Genomic DNA, 20056 nt, shown 5'->3' with positions numbered 1-20056 from the left:
GAACTCTTTCATCATGTCAGGTTTTAAAACCTCACTGCTCCAGAGCAGATTCTTTTGTTCTATGCCTATCACAGGTTTTAGACCCCAAGGAGCCCTTGACAATAGTTGGTGACCATTAGTCAGTCACATGCCTTGCTGATCTGTACTTTCTCCATATTCCTAATATAGCCCAGGAGATCACTTACATTGGAAGGAGCCTTAGGAGGTCCTCTAGTTTAACCTTCTACTGAGAAAAGGACCAATTTCAATATTAGATCAGGTTACTTGGGATTTTGTTTCAGTCTGGTTTTAAAAATTGCTAAGGATAGAGCTTCCAAAGACTTCTGGGAGGCCTCCTTCTATGTTAATATATTTTGCAGTGTGGGGTGGTTGTTGTTGTTATTATTATTAATTTCCAGTCAGATTTCAGACTTTCTCATTCTACAGTCAATAACTGTCTCCTCTTACTCTTTTGTTGTGCACCTCTGATAACAGTTCAGATCCACCTTCTCTCTAAACCTCAGGCTGATTACTGATTTCTCCCATATACAGCCAAGTGTTGCATGGAATTTGACTAATTTATCTTCACATCACTGCTATCTGATGAAGAGTTCCTAACTGCACTTATGAAGTGGGGCATAGATACTTAAGACAGCAATTAAAAGTCACAGAATCACATAATAAGCTGAGCTGGAAGTGAGCATCAAGATCAGTGAGTCCAGCTCTTGGCCCTGCACATGACCATCCCCAAGAGTCACACTACGTGCCTGAAAGTGTTTTCCAAACACTTTTTGAATTCTGTCAGGCTTGGTGCTGTGACCACTTCCCTGGGGAGGCTGTTCCAGCGCCCAATCTTCTGGGTAAAGAACCTCTTCCTGACATCCAACCTAAACCTCCCCTGACACAAATTCACACCATTCCCTTGGGTCCTGTCACTGGTCACCAGAGAGAAGAGAGCAGTGCCTGTCCCTCCTCTTCCCCTCACGAGGAATCTGCACACTGCTGTGAGGTCTGTCCTCAGTCTCCTCCAGGCTGAACAGACCAAATTACCTCAGCTGCTCCTTCCACAGCTTCCCCTCTAGGCCCTTCACCATCCTTGTTGCCCTCCTTTGGATGCTCTCTATTACTTTAATATAACATTTCATATATTGTGGTGACCACGACTGGCTAATTTGGAATGACCACTATGAAATGATACCAGATTTCTGTATATGTAGAAAATACCAATTCCATTCACATCAGCTGTAACACAATTTGTTCCCAGGTTGCTGTCCAGCCTCTTAGCTGGATGAAGCAAAGAAACAGAATAGGTGTTCACGCAAGATTTCACTCTGATGCATATGTACAAGGCCATTAAACGTCCACAAGGCAACACTAATTCTGAATGTCCAGAGCTTGCAAAGCAGTATCTGTGTCCTTTAAGAGGTCATGCTGCAAGGTTGCAAACTTTTTCACCTGGATTATACTTTCAAATTCCCAGTGATTCACAAATCAGTAGCAAAGTCAATGACTCTAAAAGCTTACAGACATGATGAAGGAAATTGAAACTGAAAGGAAACAATTGCTTTGCCAGTGACCCCACTGGTGTATTGGGTTTGAGTAGGAAGATTCTGGCAGCAGGAGGGCTCCAGGTGTGGCTTCTGTGAGAAGAGCTTAAAGCTTCCTCCATGTCTTATAGAGCCAACGCCAGCCAGCTCCAAGACAGACCCACAGCTGTCCAAGGCTGAATTAATCAGGAATGGTGGTGACACCTCTGGGATAATGTGTTTAAGGGCTGGGGCAGAAAGGAAAGGTCTGGAAATGTAGAACAGCAGCTGGAGGAGAGAAGTGAGAGCATATGAGAGAAACACTGGCAGAGAGGATGAGGATGAGGTGTTCCAGGTGCTGAAGCTGAGGTTCCCCTGGAACCCATGGTGCAGAGCATGGAGGTCCACAGCAGAGCAGAGATCCATCTGCAGCCTCTGGTGGACCCTACACCAGAGCAGGTGGATACCTGAAGGAGACTGTGGCTGCCTGGAAAGCCCAGGTTGGAGCAGGGCCCTGGCAGGACCATGGTGGGAGCAGCCCTTGTGGAGCATGTTTGCTGGCAGGACTTGTGACCCTGCAGGGGTCCAACACTGGAGCAGCCTGTTCCTGAAGGACTGTACCCCATGGAAGGGACCCACTCTGGAGCAGTTTGTGAAGAACTGCAGCCTATGGGAAGGACACACATTGAAGCAGTTTGTGGGGGATTGTTTCCTGTGGCAAAGACCCCACGCTGAAAAAGGAGCAGAGTGTGAGCAGTTCTGTCTCTGAAGAGGAAGGAGTGGCATAGACAATGTGTGATGAACTGACTGCAATCCCCATTCCCTGTCCCCCTGCACTGCTGGAAGGGACAAGGGAGAGAAAACTGGGTGTGCAGTTGAGCCCAGGAGAAGTGAGGATGTGGGAAGTTAAGATTTATTTCTCATTAACCTATTTGGAATTTGATTAGCGATAAATTGAATTGATTTCCCCAACTCAAGTCTGTTTTGCCCATGATGGCAATCAGTAAGTGATTTCTCCCTGTCCTCATCTCAACCTGTGAGCCTTTTGTCATCTTTTCACACCCCTGTCCAGCTGAGGAGGGGAGTGATAGAGCAGCTTTGTTGGGAACCTAGTCTCCAATCAAGGGTAACCAGCCACAACGAGCATTTATCGAAAGCAGAATGTGAGACCAGAAATCATGGAGTCCATTAGAGGACCTGGAGGAAAGCACTCTCATTCCTTTCACCAAATTCACCTTCTTTCTGTTTAGTATTGGTATCTGGTTCCAATCTTAATTTTTTTTTTTAATCTTTTATTCCCACACAGTCAGCAGGTCACCATTTAAGCCTTTGTTTGCCCAGTCTTGGTCCTCTCTCCTATCATCATCTCCTTGCTTTTCTAAGTTCCCTCCACTTCCTCTTCTCTCTCCATGACAATCCCGATCTCACCAGTTTCCTTATCCCCTACCACCTTGGCTATTTTGGCTGATTTAGGACACAGATGAGACAGTTCCTTGTTGTGGCCCTGTGCCCTGTCCAGCAGAAAGCAACTGTAGTCAAGAATTGTAGAAAGAATCTCTTGAAACAGCTTTGGTCAGACTGCATTTAGTCACTCTGTCGGATGTGGGGCATTCAGGGCCTGATCACTGGTAAAAGCTCTCAGGGAATGAAGCTTGCTCAAACTGATAACACTTTGCAGTTCTGAGTCTCATAAAAGCCTAGTGTAGAAGAAATCAGGGGACATTTTACCTGCTCAAAAGAAAGAATATTCCTACTGCCTGTTTTTTTGCAAATATTTATAAACTGGTGCAGAAACTAAGGAGAACAGTGAAAAACATGCTAGTGCAGAAGCCATGCCTCTTCCTCCTATTTTTTCCCACCTCTATTTTAAGTCCTTGTCCAAAATATGAAGGCAAGAAGGCATTTCAGCAGAAGGGTTTCTAGTTCTGGAATAAGAGCAAAACAAAGTGTTTTTTCCTACCCACTCTTAGGAACAGATCACATATTTTTTGCTGATGGTTTTGATGCAACACAAACATAAATCAGCCTGAGAGCACAAAACTGATGGGGGAAAAAAGAGGAAAAGTTTCATAGTAGCAAAGGAAAGAGGAAGGTGGTGTACAGCAGGAAGTCCTGGCCAGCCTTAGCATTAGGAAGTAACGTTAACTCCTCCTACATTTTCAGTATATACATCAAATGTGACATTAGCATGAATAACACACAAAGGTTCATCTACTTAATTCATTGTTTTGGGAAATGAATTTAGAACTTGGGACTGCGAAGTTTTGGATAAGCCTTGACTCCTGCACACAAATCTGTTGACTCAATGAGGCTGTGGAGACCTGTGTGTCCAAACCACTTACAGGATGCAAACCCCATCAAAGGCAACATGTTCCAAGTGAAGGAAGGAAATTTCAGACTGCACTTCTAATGTTGAGCAAATCTATCCCTTAAGAGGAATCTTGAAAAGTCAAGGGTCAAGAGGGAACTCACATGTTGCAACTCACACTCTAGAAAACTAAAACCTGGGCCAAGGTAGTGATACAGAGGGAAAAGATCTATGACTAGTTGACAGAAAACACCCAAAAAGCTAGCTCACAGGGCTTTTGTCACAGTGACTGACATTTTGCCTACTTGGAAGGAAATTAATTAGAGGAGAATAAAGAGCATGTGTTGTCAAGTGGGTGTAAATCAAACTAAGCAAACAAAGGAGTACAGGGAGAACTCAGGCTGACATCAAAGCTGAGAGAGAAGAAAAGGCTGGAAGCAGCAACAGCCACAGAGGCTTTTAGACAGACATGGTTCCCTCAAATCTGCTTCTATTTCCACATGTTGATGAAAATCTGGGAGAAAGGTAGCAGCAACCAATGTACCCAAGAAGGGAAATTTCTAGCACAATACTCACAAGTTGGTTGCAGTGTTCAGGATTACTTATCTGGTCCTGACTGGTGCTGCTTGTGCAAACACGTACCACCTCGCAGTTGTGGAACACTGTACCATACATTCTAAGTCCTGTGAGCACCTACACCTACAAAAGCAGTCTTGCTTTTGTACCAAGGAAAAGCACACAAGGCCTTGTTAAAAACCATTTTCAATTCAGCTTATCCTTCAGTTACTCCATAAAGCCCAAAGTGGTTTTTCTCATTGTTCTTTACAGCCTTCCCAGATCTTCTAGCCACAAACACATAATTTATTTAAGCCACGCATAAACAACCATGATTTACGTCAACTTTTCATTCAATGGAAAGCACATGGAAGAACTACTTTCCTTCTGTGTGTTACTTGCCTGGAAGGGCTGGAGCTTTTCTTTCCAAATTCCTGGTGGTAAACCCAATCAGTCATCAAAGCTTGTTCCATATTTGGCATTTTAAGAACTTCCCATGAGTTTTTTTTTCCGTTACAGAATCATTCAGTCACCATTTGGCACCTCTCCGTACCAGATGACAAGTGAAAGAACTTTATGACCTCTGAAAAACGCAGACCCTTAACCAGACTCGATGTCAACCTCTTGTCAGAGTGCAAGACATATCTATGCCAGTTGCCATATAAACTTGTATGGCACCCAAGTGAATGGAGTTATAATTCAGCTTGCCCTTCTTTACGTGAATAATGATTAGGGGTCACAATCTCAGTGACAAGAAAACTCATGCCAAGATGGTTAAAAGCTGAATCAACAAAAACAGTCATATGAAACCCATAAAAAAAAAACTTTGCTACAGTATACAGAAATAAATAAAACACCACTCCTTCTGCTTTTTAAAATCAGGGTTGGTCTCAGGCAGGAACACACAGTACACTTGTCTCTCTGGCAGCATGCCCTGTACCAGAAGTAATTGAAATCCTCCAAAATCCCCTCCTCCCATCTAAGACCTGAAGAGGAACAAACACAATATTGATTGCTGTATCTGAGGACTGGCTGACAGGCCTCCCTGCCCAGTGTGATTCAGAGACCTGCAGCAGCCATTCTAAAATTAGCAGACCATTCCCTAAAGAGTGTCTTCTTGATCTCTCTTCTGGCAGGATGAACACTCCTCTCTGGGCCTCTGGTGAAAACCAGCTCAAATCAGTGTTATTCCAGGGAATAACAGTGAGTTATCAGAGTTCCAGGGAGTGCTCTAAAACAATCTCAGTTCAGATGCAGCACACCCTGATCTGATAACCCTCATTATCTCACACCTATAAAGGCACTGGGATGTTTAGCTGGCATTGCACCCACCACCTGCTGCCCCAGGCATACCTCTAGACTGTTCCCATAGCACTAATAAATGTCAAATACTGGCAATCTTTGTTCAGCAGCTGTTGAAAGAACATGCTGCTTGCCACTGTGCTTACACCTGCAGTACCTGCTGTTCTTCACACCGCAATGAAGAGGCAGCATTTGAGACCTGTTGTTAGGCAGACTTGCCTTGCTCCTTGGCATGTGTCCATAAGAACTACCATTTGGTGGATGAATGCTTGCGTCCTTCAAAAACTGGGGAAGGCAACCAAGTACATTAATTAACACCTGGTATTTCAAGCATTGCACTAGAACACAGCCATTGCTTCAACATCCCTTGCCTCCCCCTTTCTGCAGAGTATGTCTTTGATCTGAGACACTAGGGCTGATTTGTGAGACCATGCAACATGAACTACGTAGGGTTCTAGAGCTGGCGTCACTGGCAAGGAATCCAGAAGCTGCCTCTAAGACCATCTGCTAGACCAAGTATCAGGTCCTCCTGATATTTGTCTTTCAGCAGCAGCCATCTTCCCCATTCTCTAGGGTTTCACACTTGTTACAAGAAGGGGTAATGTGGCATAGCTGGAGCCTCAAAATCCCCCATATACCTTACCAGTCAACAGTTAGATTAGGGTAAATTCACCAGAGGGACTTCTCCTAGGAGACATTCTTCTCCTAAGGGTGAAGAAATTCACATGTCCACTTCCTGCTGTCTGTATGGAAATGCTGATTATACTGTGATAAAACATGAGCAGGATGGGCTGGTCTCACTGTGAAGGCTGTTACAGACTACTGTGAGAGAATCACAGATGGCACAGTAAATTGGAGTCTGTATTCGTGCTTCCTATATTTCCCACAATGTATTCCTCCAATGAGAAACATAATTTTTCAGGATAAATAAAATTTCTGAATCAGATTTTCAATCTGCATCACATGTCATGCCATGTGCAACCTGCTACTTGGATAGTGCTGTCCTACCCACACAACCAAGAAGCACATGCATACTTCCATCATGCCCTCAAGTCGTGACAGGTGAGGGGGGAGACACACTTGGCTGGCAGGGTGGATGCTGGAGGAGCTGTCCCCTGAGCATCACCTTGCTGCCACTGCCAGAGATCTGGGGCAGCTCAGCATAGCTGGGCACAGACAGGGAATTGTACTGAAGCTGTGACTGGCACTGAGTGTGTCTGTATGGGCTGTTTTGGCCTTCCTGACCTTGCAGCAACATTACTTAGTGTGACAGCATCAGCAGAGAAGGCCAGCACATGCTCCTACAGACAGGGACAGGAGCGAACTTACAGAGATTTATGGGCAGCACAGATCCAAGTATCAACAGCCTCAGATAACTGCTAATTACGGTAACCATCATTATACACAGTGCCCAGAATCTCCACCTTGAGTTACAGAGCTGCAAACCTTGTCCTTCCTAAGCAAAATAAGCTGTGTGAACTTTGCCTGACAGCAAATGGGCACCACAACAGCTGGATAAGTGTGGCCACCACACCACCAATCACAGGGTGAAGAACAAGCTCTATAGCAGCCAGCCTAAAATATTAAAGACTTAAACTCTACCTATTAGCATAATTCTAATTATTACCAAGAACACAGTATTCATGTTCAGAATTGGTGACATTCTCTTCAGTCTTTATTACTTCCTGGTGTCATCCAGCATTAGAGTCAAAGGAAGTCAAAAAGCCCACTGAAATAAATATGGATGGCAAATAGAGGTCAGTGCACATGGCTTTCAAGATCCAAAACTGCATCAAAATGCAAGGAGAATGTCTGATGATGGGTTAGAATGGGCTGTGAATTCAATGTCAGTCTAGGGAAATAGGTAGTACTAACAACAACACAGAGAATAATTTTAAATGCTTCTGAAATTTGGTTGGGCAATTAGACTCTGTTGTCATATATACCAAATATCATGATGTGACACAATGCACGATTATGACAATGGAGCCCTCTTCTTGCTCACGGTCTTTCAAATTCTGTAAATTTGCAGTATTTCTGAAAATTATCCATTCTCCTGCTCTTGTGAGCATTTCAAAGTACTTCATGTAAAAGCTATAAACTGATTTTGAATGTTTGTGTCTTCAAAGAAGGGAAATACAGTCATTAAAAATATACCATAAAAATGCCCAGTACTTCAGTCTGGAAAAACACATCCTTAAAACAAAACAAAGATAATCCTGTACTATGTACGTCTGAGAAATAAAGCTTATTTTCCCAAGTAAAAGCAATAGAAGAATTTTAGAATATTTTGACACAGTATCAAGCCGTGCCTTAGATTTTTGGACATTAATGACTACTGATCTGAATTTCATTAAATTGTAAATTCAGTGGAAAAAAACATCTACCTTGTAATAAAGCTGCATTTATAAAGACACATAACACTGTTATAACAAAAATCCAACCAGAGTCTTGTTAACAACATATACATGTATATAGCATTGTCTAATTTATAAAATTTGGCTGAAGAGTTGTCAGCTTTACAAGCAATAAATCATTATGAGCAAATGAAAACTATAAACCAAATTAGACTTACAGTAGGAATGTGCATAAAATCAATCTTATTATATCAAAGGAACAGAATACTGGAAAGTGAAGTTAAAGATCTGTATTATAATTACATCAAGTATGATTAACTTAGTAATAACTGCAACTTTGTATAAACATCACAAATCACATTTACCCAGAAACCTCATGAGAAACACACAAACCAGAACTGGGCAAAAAGAACAATAGGTAACTGCACATCAGTTGTTTACAAGACCTACAACAAGGAGGATGCAGAAAAAGACACTCAAGTTTTATTAGGTGGGGAAGTAGGATTGGTTACATTCTGGAAAATGAAAGAAACATTCTCTTTTATCCTTTCAAGGAAAGGATCAGCCAGAGTCTGATGTTGCCCAGAGAAATGCTTCCATTGCATCAACTGTGACATGGAAAGTGGCTTCCTTGAATTTTGTTCAAGCTGGCAGCTCCTAGATATGGGAGGCTTTTCTGAGGAAGTATCTGAAAAAAACGATGCAGTAGACTAATCAAAGAAAATTAAGACAGAAAATTTCGGTCAGAATCAGTAAGACAGTTGGTGATAACAAATGAGGAAAATAGAACAGCACATATAATCATTCTCTACCAACAAAATTCAAACATATGACAGTAAGAGAGGGAAGGCTGTTTCTTGCTCAGTGATTGAGGTTATCAAAATTACCATATGCTAGCATAAAGACAAATCCTTTTACACATGGGATGGGAAAGGAAATATCTTATGTGCTAATTTCCTTTCCTCTGTCTTCCTAATTCTGTGACATTTGGCCTGCTCTTATTCTTTAAGTAAATCTGAATCTAGATGTATGTTGCAGCAAAATTCACACTAGCTTCAATTTCTTCCCAGAGGAATCACTCCAGCCAGCTAAGAATAATTTGAGTAGCTGTTTCATTGACTCAGCACATTAGATCTGTACAGTCTGTACATCCAGATTATGCCAAGTTGTTCAATATACACAATACTGTATCTCACAGTAAGGAAAAGACTATTGCTGTGAGATTAATTCACTTTTAAGAGAGGATCCTAAAGCCCCAAGGACCAAAAGCCCAGGTCACTGCAGTCCACATCACACATTGATGGCTTTAGGATTCATCCAATGCATGGGATATATGAAGAAATAATTTTGTATGGAAAAAATGGCATCATTATTGTTACTGGTTTAAAACTTATCATCAAATCTTTTCATAGCAGTATTATGTGCTCATTAGGAAAGACCAGTGATATGAGCAGCATGACTCAGACTGTTTCTGGTCTTTTTAAGTTTCTGGGAGCTCATAAAGACTCATAAACACAAAACTTTCCTTTTGACTGACATATGATGTTTGAAGTAGATTTGAAATATATTTTTTTACTGGCAGAAGAAAATTTAGAATAGATGCTTTTATAGATTCTGCCTTCCTAACTCCTAAAGTACACTATGATCAGGGAAAACAACAGGCTTAGAGCTTTGCAGCTGATGTGAATGCCAGTAGAACAGCAAGCAACCCATCTGCATGATCCATGCACAGGAAATTTCCTCCTTTCAAGACCCCTGTAGTTTTCTAAAGATATGTGAATGGACCACGGGTGATGATGGTTGTGAGACCTGTATTATATAGCTTGGCTCCTCTTTAGTTTATCTTTTGAATCATACTTGCTAGAAATGGAGGATACAAATCACTGAAAGTTCCTGGCTTTTCTGTGCAGCAGAATCTATCCCCAGTAACCAGGAATCTGGTTTCTTGATGCACTAATTTGACAATTTTCTGTTCTTAGGAAAGGCAAAGAGACCAGCTAGTGGTAGCTGCATTCTGGGGTGATCAAACTGAAGCCTGAGACTCGGAACAACTGGACTAGGGAGACAATGAGACAGCTTGTCCTCTGCTCTTTAGGAAGTCAAACCTTCCCCTCACTCTATCATTACCACCACTTAAATCTAATAATTGCCTTTAGGATTTTCCTTGATTTACTGCCAAAAGGTTTTGTTCACTAGGGCCAGGAACTACCCTTGAAAAAGTCACAGAACCCAATAGGCCCCAACAGTGTTGTGACTGAACTGATGAAACCAAAGTGTGTTCAAGGCATAAGATAATAAGTCAAGATGTTATGACAGTTGCAAGCTGCTAAAAAAAATGACAAGCACCAGTGTTCATCACAGTAGCAACACAAAATTTCTCTGGATTTCTGCAATCCAGGAGCCACACCTGCCTCACTACATACGACTGGGAAAATGTGGCTAACATTTAACACAAAAGGTGCCTTTCCCACAAAGATCCTGTAATAGTACCTAAGTGTAGTACGGTAAATTCAGGAAATCACTTATGCAGAAACAAAAGGTCTAATTTTTCAATCATTAAAGAAAGATACAAAGATGATTTAATCAGCATATGGAGCAAAAAACAAGGAGATAATAAAATTCTTATGGCTACAGAAGCCCTATGCTATCACTAGCCAAGTCCTCCCCATTTTGGGTAGAATGAGATGAGGACGTACAAGTCTAACCTATTACCTGGGAACATGCAAACCATCAAGCAAAAAAGTATTAGGTTTGCATTACTTTTTTCTTGCCCTGCCTATTGTGAACACAGGCTCTTGTACCCATTTCTTGAGTTCTTTTTACTGAGGTTTTTGTGTGCATTTACAAAGATATCAGAATTGGTACCACACTATCACTCCTGTAACTAGTGTACATGGATATTTCATGCCCCGAAAGAGGGGCATGAGTATGTTTCAAAAGAGAAACATACCAAGGCAATAGACACTCTTTCCTTTAAGAAACTAAATGAGCTATAAATACTAAAATGGATAAGATGCAAACATAACTTATGATCGTTTATTTTTTTTAATCCTGTTTCCAACTTAAATCTATATACATGTACACTGCAAAATATGAAAACAACTTTGGTATGTCAAAAGAACAAAAGACAGAAAGGACAGATGTGAATATTTGCTACTTGCATGATAAATGAATTGGTTGTTACTGCTAAGAATTAATCTTCTTCCTCCTTCTTTCATGAAGGACTCCTATGGATTAGATAAATCAGCCAGTATGTGGAAGATTCCGTCATGAACCTCATTATTTCAATCCTCTTTTACTGAGCATCAAAGTTTTCTCCAGCGATAGACTATATATTAAGAATGGACTCCTCAGGAGTGCCAGAGATAATTGAAAACAACTCACTTTGATGGTCAATCTTTCCCATGCAGTCACACTCAAGCAAGTCGTGAGTAACACAGCTGGAATCTTCATGTAGAGTAAAGAGATTTTTAAGCTCCTCAACAGAAAAATGTGTGTGTTCAGATGTCTTGGAAAGGTCTACAACTGCCCCAGAAAGGTCTTGTTTGCTGATCTGTCGCTGATAAATCTTTTCTTCTATTGAGCCTGTATTGAAAAGAAAAACAGATAAATTTGGGTCATTTTTGACTGATATTTACAAAGAAGTCAAATCCATTTCTTGATAACAATATACATAGGAAATGCTAAATCACTATTTTCAATTCTTCAAGAAAAAGCAAAGCAAAGGCAAGTGAATCAATGTGATGTTTCCATCTTAAAACTCAGAACAAATATATATTTTTAAAGAAAAAATTATTTCCAAAAACATTTCCTCTCTTTCTTTTATGGACAAAATGCCAGCATCTGTCTCACTCTGGGTAAGCTGAACACCATCTCTGACCTGTGGTTAGCAGCCTGTAGATATGGACAGTATGTTTCTGACCATCCCTCCACACTCTAGCCATTGCCTGAGGAAAGCAAGAAGATGAAGAGCATTAACAGCCTGCTATACAAGGATACTTTACTAAAGCCTGTAGCCTCCACTGATCAAATTGTCAGTTCTGCTCACTTGTTCAGAGAGATGTTTTCTGGATAATGCATTCCCTAATAACTCTCTGTGATTGTGTAAGTTTTCTGGTATTAATTGTAAACAGTTTTGAAAATATAATTTACTTTCTGCCATTTATGCTTCTCTTCCTTTCTGTATACTTGGAGTAAGAAAGTAGGTGCTTCAATTATTTCCCCTTTTCATATTTGTTTTCCAAGCATTAACAACTATTTAATATTTCAGGAATACTGATCATTCTCCCCCATCTCCAAAATTGCTTTTTTTTTTTGCCACAATACATCTTTGAAAGGCTACTTTTACATTTCTATTGAAATTCTAAAAATGATTGTTTGCACCTCCTTTATTTCTTAAACACACAAAATATAAATCTGAGTACTGCTATATGATTTTTTTTTCCAAAAATGTATGGGTTACACGTACATCCTTGGTACAAACACACAAAACAGGGTTTGCAGTCTCTGGCAACCTGTAGCTATTTTATCTGATTTAGCAGACTTTTTCAAGCAACAAGACAAGTGGCCACATGAGGGTACTAATTCACCCTGGGAAGAAGAGCAAGGCCAAGAATCAGGGCTTGTTTCAGGTATTAAGGACACAGCATTACTCCACAATAAAAAGTTTCTTACTCAGCTCATAAAAAATTTTTTTAATTGTTATTTTTAAGTACTATTTTAACTGAAGACTCTTATGCCAGCTAAATAATCCCTTGAGGCCAACAGTGCCTTTACAAGAATAGCAAAGCATTGGCTTTCTTTTCTTTCTTTTGGCATCACTGCCATGTGATTTTCTCATTCTTGCAATTCTGATCAGAGTCTCTCCCTTTTTTTCAGGGATTGCAAATCAACAGCAACATTTGCTATGCAATCTAATCCCATTTTCCTTTTCTTTTTAGAAACACAGCAACTCTCCAGATAAAAAGACATCATCCAGATAAAAAGAGACAAAGAGGATACATGATTCATTCCTCCTAAGAAACTAGAATTTAATCTTTTTATGTTTTGCTGCAAGAAGGCTTCTACTGATCCAAATATATATAGTATGACAGAGAAATATTTCTTCTTTTCTTCTTCGAAAGAGTTTTCCCTCACTGTTGTACTTATCCAGATACAATGTGATAAGTGGTAGCATTAAGACATGTAAAGCCACGCAATTCAAAATCAATCAAGAATTCATTTGATGCCCATCCCAACCCACATGTGCACAGTTGTTACCAGACCTGAATATCTGTAGCTGGATTCCAGTCGATATCATACAGGACCAAATGAGATGCTCCAACCAGGTTCAATCCCACTCCACCAGCCTTTGAACTCAGCAAAAAGATAAAAGCTGAGCAGAATTTACTGTTGAAAGTATCGACAATATGTTGTCTCTGGGAGACAGGAGTATGTCCATCAAGTCTAGTATAGGAGTATCCATAATGTTTGCATACGTCTTGTAATACGTTTAATGTCTGAGTGTAATTGGATACCAACACAACTCTGCCAAAGAGTAAAACAAAGTCATCATCCTAGACCTTGGTAAAATTAAAGTTCAGTTACAAATTACTGAAGGTATCTAAGATAATAAAATTAAGAGTGAAAAATGACACATCAACCCAGGGTTACTTATACTTTCTGTGAAGTAAAACATTTCCAATTAATTAGAAGCACATACCAGAACTGGATGCCTTATACCTACTGTCAAGCTTTCAAATGTTAAATAATTAATGTCTCCTTTTGCAACAGAATTTGGCATAATGCACAGATTGCAGGCATTCAGAACCAATCACAAAGATAGATTTATTTTTTTTTAAATCTCTGTTTATACAAAATAACTGTTGTTAAGACAGCATTTGCAGAGGATGTTGTAGGAGCTAATAAATAATATATATATAACTCTACTTACTGAAAAAGTTACTATGAATTTCTACAGAAAACCTCAGAAAATTCTAACAAAAAGCACAATGAAAGTTGAGTAGGAAAGCATAGACTCTGTCCTACATTTCATGGTTGAAAACAAAGGGGATAAAGACTAGTACAAGATAGACACTGTGATTTTTTAGAAAGCAAAATCAGTCTGATCCCTTACAATAATGGTCTAAGCTGTGTTGGTCTATTTTCTCTGAAATTTTGCCTAATTAGGTTTCGAAGGTCTGAAAATCTAGCGTTTCTATTCTCCCTAATATAGAAGATGATTCTAAGTACACAAATATCTTTTGAATTTAAGCCGTAAGTAAAAGAATTGGGCATATCTGCCAGATCTCATTTGTAATCCAAACTAAATGCAATATATTTCATTGGTTTTTAAAAATAATTATACATTTCATTATTTTTTTTTAATAATTTTGATTAAAAACAAGTTCTGAAGAACTACACAAATAATTTCAGGTGAAAATGAAAATATTAACATTTTAGGAGTGTTTTAGAATATTTTTATTATTACACTTTACAACTGAACTACTCCGTGACTCCAAAGCAAAAACTCTTGTTCGTAAAGACTTTGCAAGATTTATTTTTTTGTCAATCAACACAACATTCACAGCTTTGTCTGCACTCAAAAATAGAATATAAACTGTAGATTAGGACTGGAATTGAGTCTGTATATTGCAAAAATTATTTAGTACCAATGAAAGTAGAGAAACCAAAGAAAAATAAAGATGAGCTGCACTGAATTAACACAACAAAACTTAAAGGCATAACGTAATGCCTCAACTCAGCAGCTCCTAAAGTACTGCTACAGAGATACACGTCTTACTGCCCTGGTTTCACCGACCTACATGAAAAAAGGCAAGTACATTAAGATATTAATCTGTCATTGGTTTCAATGGATGGTGAGTATATAAACTCCAGCAACAGGCTCAACTTTCTGATTTGTAAAAAGTATCTTCATATTCCATTACATCAGTGTCAAGAGATCTGCTGTTACTTCCCACTACTGAATTACAATATCAGTTGAAATAAAAGTTAAAAGTTAAATACTTTTGGAATAGTTGGGCTTTAAGTCATGAGTCCATAAAAAAGTTTCCTGGGCCACCAAATCATATGAGATTCCCACAAATCAGCAATTGCACAGAAATTAATCATGTGCATCCTATTACCCCATGATAAACAGAAGTTTTTCTGCACGTCAGTGGCATTTGCCACGGGGGAAATAAGCGGTTCATGGGCAAGTTCTTCTGCTGAGAATGGTTGCCCTGACCTTTAGAAAAGGCAGCAATCAGCAAGAAGATAAACGTGATTAAAGAGGAAATAATTTATAATCTAGTAATGAAAAGATTTCAGTGCAATTTAATAGATTGATACTTCTTCTCATGAAGATACAAAGCATTGGAAAGTCTTTCAAGTATAGGGTGCAGCACAAGGGCTGTAGCAAGCTATCTTACTTGCTTTGTGTAAAAAATACAAGTGTCACTGCAAAAAATATTAAGAGCATATTCAAAACTTATATGAGCTGCAAATTCTGTTTCACAATTTAACAAGAAAGCCAGGACTACAACGCTTAAATCAATTTGGTACCCCTGCAAACACCTGCAATACCTTTATTTTGAATGTTACACTCCCCTGCATTTGAAAAGCAAATCAATGTCCAGAAGGTCACTCCCAATACCTCCCTTCTACTTTTTTTTCACACTTGCCTTTCAGAAGAGTTGAGCTCATGGATTGCTGCTAACAACTTCACCAGCACCTGCAATTTTCCTGAGTCAGTTTCAGAGAAAGTATCTGAAGTATAATCTTGTGGGAAGACATCTATTACACCTTCATAGAGGCTGGACTCATCATATTCCTCAGACATAGGATCACAGCTTTTCTCCTATTGAAAATAAAAGGATTAAAATTCTATATGCCCTCTAACCTGTTTTTTTTTTAAGATTGCTATAGTTTTATCACAACGACAAAAGGAGGCATAAAAAACTACCACAAAGCAATGTATTATGTGAGCATGGGCATGACAACCTCCCAACACAGGACTGAAAGCAAAGTTTTAAAATACTTGTACTGTTAATTCTAGTTTACACTCTTTAATTTAAGACATTGCTTGCAGCTAAGTAGAAAGTTGAAATACTTAAAACTGGAAACTGTGTACAACTTCTCTACTTAACCACAGAAATGTATTTCCACAGTAAAGATATATTTAAACCTTGGTAGTGAGGAGGAAATCAATACACTGTTTATTTTTTCTAAATCCCATAATATCTTGTTATGAAACTTCCCAATCATTCACTCTGCTTAGGAAAATACAGTCATTAAGATTAAGTTATCCTACTGGAAATGAAGAAAAGCTAGCAAGAAAAAAACATCGAAATAGCAGAAATACAAGGTAATATTTTGCTGTACTTAGAAAATCAATGTTTCACAGGGAGGAAGAAGCCAGACCACTCAAATGCCAAAACCACAATAGCAATAAATGACTTGCACATACAATCCTTTTCATCCCCATATTTAATAAAGGCTTGTGTTCTTGTGTATGAAAAGTTTCTGATGTTTATACCATGCAATAAAGTATAAAGTATATGAAAAATAAAAAGTATATGAAATAAAGTATTTGGCAGCGCTGAAAGTTACAGGGATACTGCACTGTGGATATTCCACCAAAGTCATGAAGTCTTATAAGAAAGATTTACATTTCCAGCCACCTTACTTGGACTTCAGCCAGCGGCCATAGAAGTTACTATTACCAAGTTCTAACTATCATACTATTTGCCTATAGGAATAAGAGCATTTCTTTATGTACAATCCCAGGAGAAGTGGTAATGGAGACATCTAGTACCACTGACACCTTGAGCCTGCAGTGTCATTAAGCTTGAAAAAGTGAAATTATCATGTGGACAGGAAGGTTTCAGAGAAACCAGCAAAGTACATACTAGTAATCTAAAGTAGTAATCTCTAGTTAACAGTGTTCTTTGTAAAATTCACATTTATATGTATTTTTACAAATATTCAGAGACAAGGTTAAGATGGAAAATACATTAAGAAAGAGAAAACAGCACAAGGCAAGAGGAAACTGGTGAGATACCTTTCCTGGGTATATTGTGCTTTTCAAAGCAGTCTTCCTAGAGCAAGTTGTATGTGAGAGTATGGAAATAATCTTAAGCAACATGTACACTGATAACACAGTTTTAGTTACCTGTGTCTGCTGAAATGACTAACTGCAAGCACACACCCCCATTCAAATATATACCTTTATAGCTTTAAACAGAAGACATGGATGATTGCAAAGTTTTTTCAAAGCTCCTATACATATTAGGTGTGGACTATTTTCCAGCCTGCCTTGCAGACAGGATGTAATAATATGAGAACTAAGCAGTTTTCGATACAATTCAAGCTGCAGTGTTGTTGGTCGGCAGAAGATTATGCTCTCCTTTTTGGGGGGCAGAAATTTGTTTATAACCTCCTGTGTTCTTCTTAGAATAAAGAGTCCAGTGAGGCGTGTGAGTTCTGCTGCTCTTTTTTCTCCTAATTCCTTTTCTTCCTAAAAGAACAAAGCACAAAATTAATTACAAAATCCTGCATTTCATCAGAAAAATGTTCTGTATGATTTTAGTTAGGTATTTAAATAACCTTTTAAAAGTATGATACCACTTTCTGGGACTGTAATGACCAATTCTTCTCCAATTAGTATCACTGCATTAGTTCTATGTCTGGTTTCTAAAGTCTTAAACAAAGGAAAACAATGTCCCAGATGACATCCAAGCCTTGGATTATATTCTTGAGATGCAGTGAAAGTATGCAGATCTTGCAAGCACTGTAAAGAAGCTAAGAATGAATAAAGTATCATCACACAGCAATGCAAATGGCCTTTTGAGGAATGCAGGTGTTGGAAGCACAGTTGTTGCCTGATAATTAATAGGCAGCCAAAATGAAGTGATTTTAACATATGTGTTCTCTTTCTGCTCCCTTTGGAAAACAAGTAACATTATGTCAAATAGGAAGGTGAAAAGCTTCAGCTACTATTAGTAGTCCCAAGCTTCACTTTACTACATAGAATGCAAATTTCACTTAACTATGAATTTTCTATAGCTGAAATTTTTAACCAAATACCTCTGTTGCTGAAGGTTCTCTAGATCTGACAATTGGTTCCTCATATATCTTTTTATATGTGGATAAAGAACCGAGTATTCCTGGATTCACAAACTCTATTAATGCATAAAATTCTTGCAAGTCATTTTGGATCGGAGTACCTTGAAAGACGAAAAAAAAATTCTGAAATTGGTTACTTTTTTCTTTGAACTGATGGAAGTACAGATTGAATGCAGAGTTTAATATTGGGAATGTATGTTGAAAACAGATGTTTTATTTCAATGTGAATTATTCAGAGTCCTGAACTGATCTAAAACTTTACCATGAATAACAAGATACTGTACTCCTAACTAAACAGACTGCAGATATAATTGTTCTGACAAAGGAATTTAAAGAGTCAAATTCTAAATCAATTTTATTAAATAACTACAAAGGAAAACACTGAGTGTATACAGAGTCCCGATTCCCTTACAGAAGATCCAAGGATCCTTGCTTGCCCCTGGAGACTGACAAATTTTGCCTTTCTGAAAAAAAAAATTGGAAATAACCTGTTTTTACAAGACTTGAGATTTCTTCATTTAATATCCATTGCCAAAGTTCCAACTGATCTCACACTGCATTTAAAATATCTATTTCTTTTACCCCAACCTAGCACTATCAACATAAAAAAATATTAGAAGTAACTATAGATACTAACCAGTAAGAATAATTCTCCTCTCACAAGATAGACTAGTAAGGGCTGTAGTTGTCTTAATAGTGCTATTTTTCAGACGATGTCCTTCATCACAGATGAGGAGGTTAAATTCTACAGCCTGAATTTGATCCAAAGATCGCAATAGCATCTCGTAACTGATTATCATAACTGAATAAAGTGGAGAACCCATGAATTCTTCTACTTTGTGGTCCTGCAGGAATAAAGGAAAATACATTGGAGATCACATCCTTAAAAATCATCACATTCCTTAAAAATCCAGTAACTACAGAAATTTCTTGTCACATGACCACAAGATATTTACTATCTCCTTCATGACTTCGGATTATTGATTCTTTCCTAATTTTCAGAAGAGATCTGATACAGCAATTTAGACTTTTACCACCTCATTAAAAAAAATTTATTATTATTTTAAGCCTCCAAATCCTCTGAGACACAGTACCATGAAGGTGAAAAGCACAGAGTTCCTGTAATAGCTTCTCACTGCTGGCATTTGGCTAAGCTTCAAATGAATAATTAAAGCCAAGATAATGAAGGGCCACAGGTAGCTCCTTGTATGTTCACTTTGGATCTCAGCCTGGTAATGTCCAGTAGGAAGTTACCACATTCTACCAGAATTCCCATTGTAGTTTTTAACTGAATTTTATATTATTTAATATGATATTATATTAATATTATTTAACCTATTGAATTGTTTCTAGGTATCAGATTTAGAAGAGCAAAGTTCCACTTGCTCAGAGCTCAGGTGGGAGGGATTCTGCAGGGAGCTTTCATGGAGGCCGAAGGAACTCCCAAGTGCTGGGAGTTTTTCAAGAATGCTCTTCTGGAAGCATGAAAATAGTTCATCTCCTTTAAAGAAAAGGGAAACAGGTGGAGGAAACGACCTCTTGGCTTAACTGCAAGCTTCTGAGTCAAAATTAAAACCAAAATTTGAGTCAAAAGCATTACCAGCAATGGATGTGGATAAATACCTGTTGAGATCTACAAGGGCATTTCTAGGGCCTGGAGTGATGCAGACAGAAAACCAAAACCTCAGCTAGAAATTAATTTAACCAAAGATGTCAAAAACTGCAAGAAACAGCTCTGCAGGTATGTAAAAACAAGGAAAATATTGGCCCACCAATAAAAAGGAGAGATGAATTAGTCACACCACCTTCTTCACCTCTGTCTTCACCAGCACTGCGGGTCCCCCGCCCCAGGAACAAAAATCCAGGCTAATGCAAGTAAAGACCCACCAGTGTCAGTGAAGGAAGAGTGGGGGTCAGCTACTACA

At 38.8% G+C, this 20056-nt stretch overlaps 1 protein-coding gene across 4 annotated transcripts in view; it reads right to left on the bottom strand.

Moving 5' to 3' along the window:
- Positions 1–8058: 8058 nt before the first annotated feature.
- The window catches only part of RAD54B (RAD54 homolog B), a 61675-nt gene continuing 49677 nt past the window's right edge, over positions 8059–20056 (bottom strand). For 3 of the 4 annotated variants that reach the window (XM_005517021.3, XM_088068505.1, XM_088068579.1), the window contains exons 8-15: positions 18769–18976; positions 18093–18232; positions 17233–17523; positions 15689–15864; positions 13292–13553; positions 11908–11974; positions 11412–11612; positions 8059–8715 (exon numbers count right to left, since the gene is read on the bottom strand). In XM_005517021.3, coding sequence (XP_005517078.2) covers positions 8504–8715; positions 11412–11612; positions 11908–11974; positions 13292–13553; positions 15689–15864; positions 17233–17523; positions 18093–18232; positions 18769–18976 — 1557 coding nt within the window. In that variant the 3' untranslated portion in view covers positions 8059–8503. Of the gene's footprint in view, positions 8716–11411; positions 11613–11907; positions 11975–13291; positions 13554–15688; positions 15865–17232; positions 17524–18092; positions 18233–18768; positions 18977–20056 lie in introns of those variants that run through there. The other variant, XM_088068639.1, reaches the window with a different exon arrangement.

Source organism: Pseudopodoces humilis, chromosome 1, assembly GCF_049639895.1.
Source record: "Pseudopodoces humilis isolate 2021_Gansu_Grassland_sample_001 chromosome 1, ASM4963989v1, whole genome shotgun sequence".
NCBI lineage: Eukaryota > Metazoa > Chordata > Aves > Passeriformes > Paridae > Pseudopodoces > Pseudopodoces humilis.
Note: the sequence above shows the minus strand (reverse complement) of the source record. Positions and strands in the feature narration are given on the sequence as shown.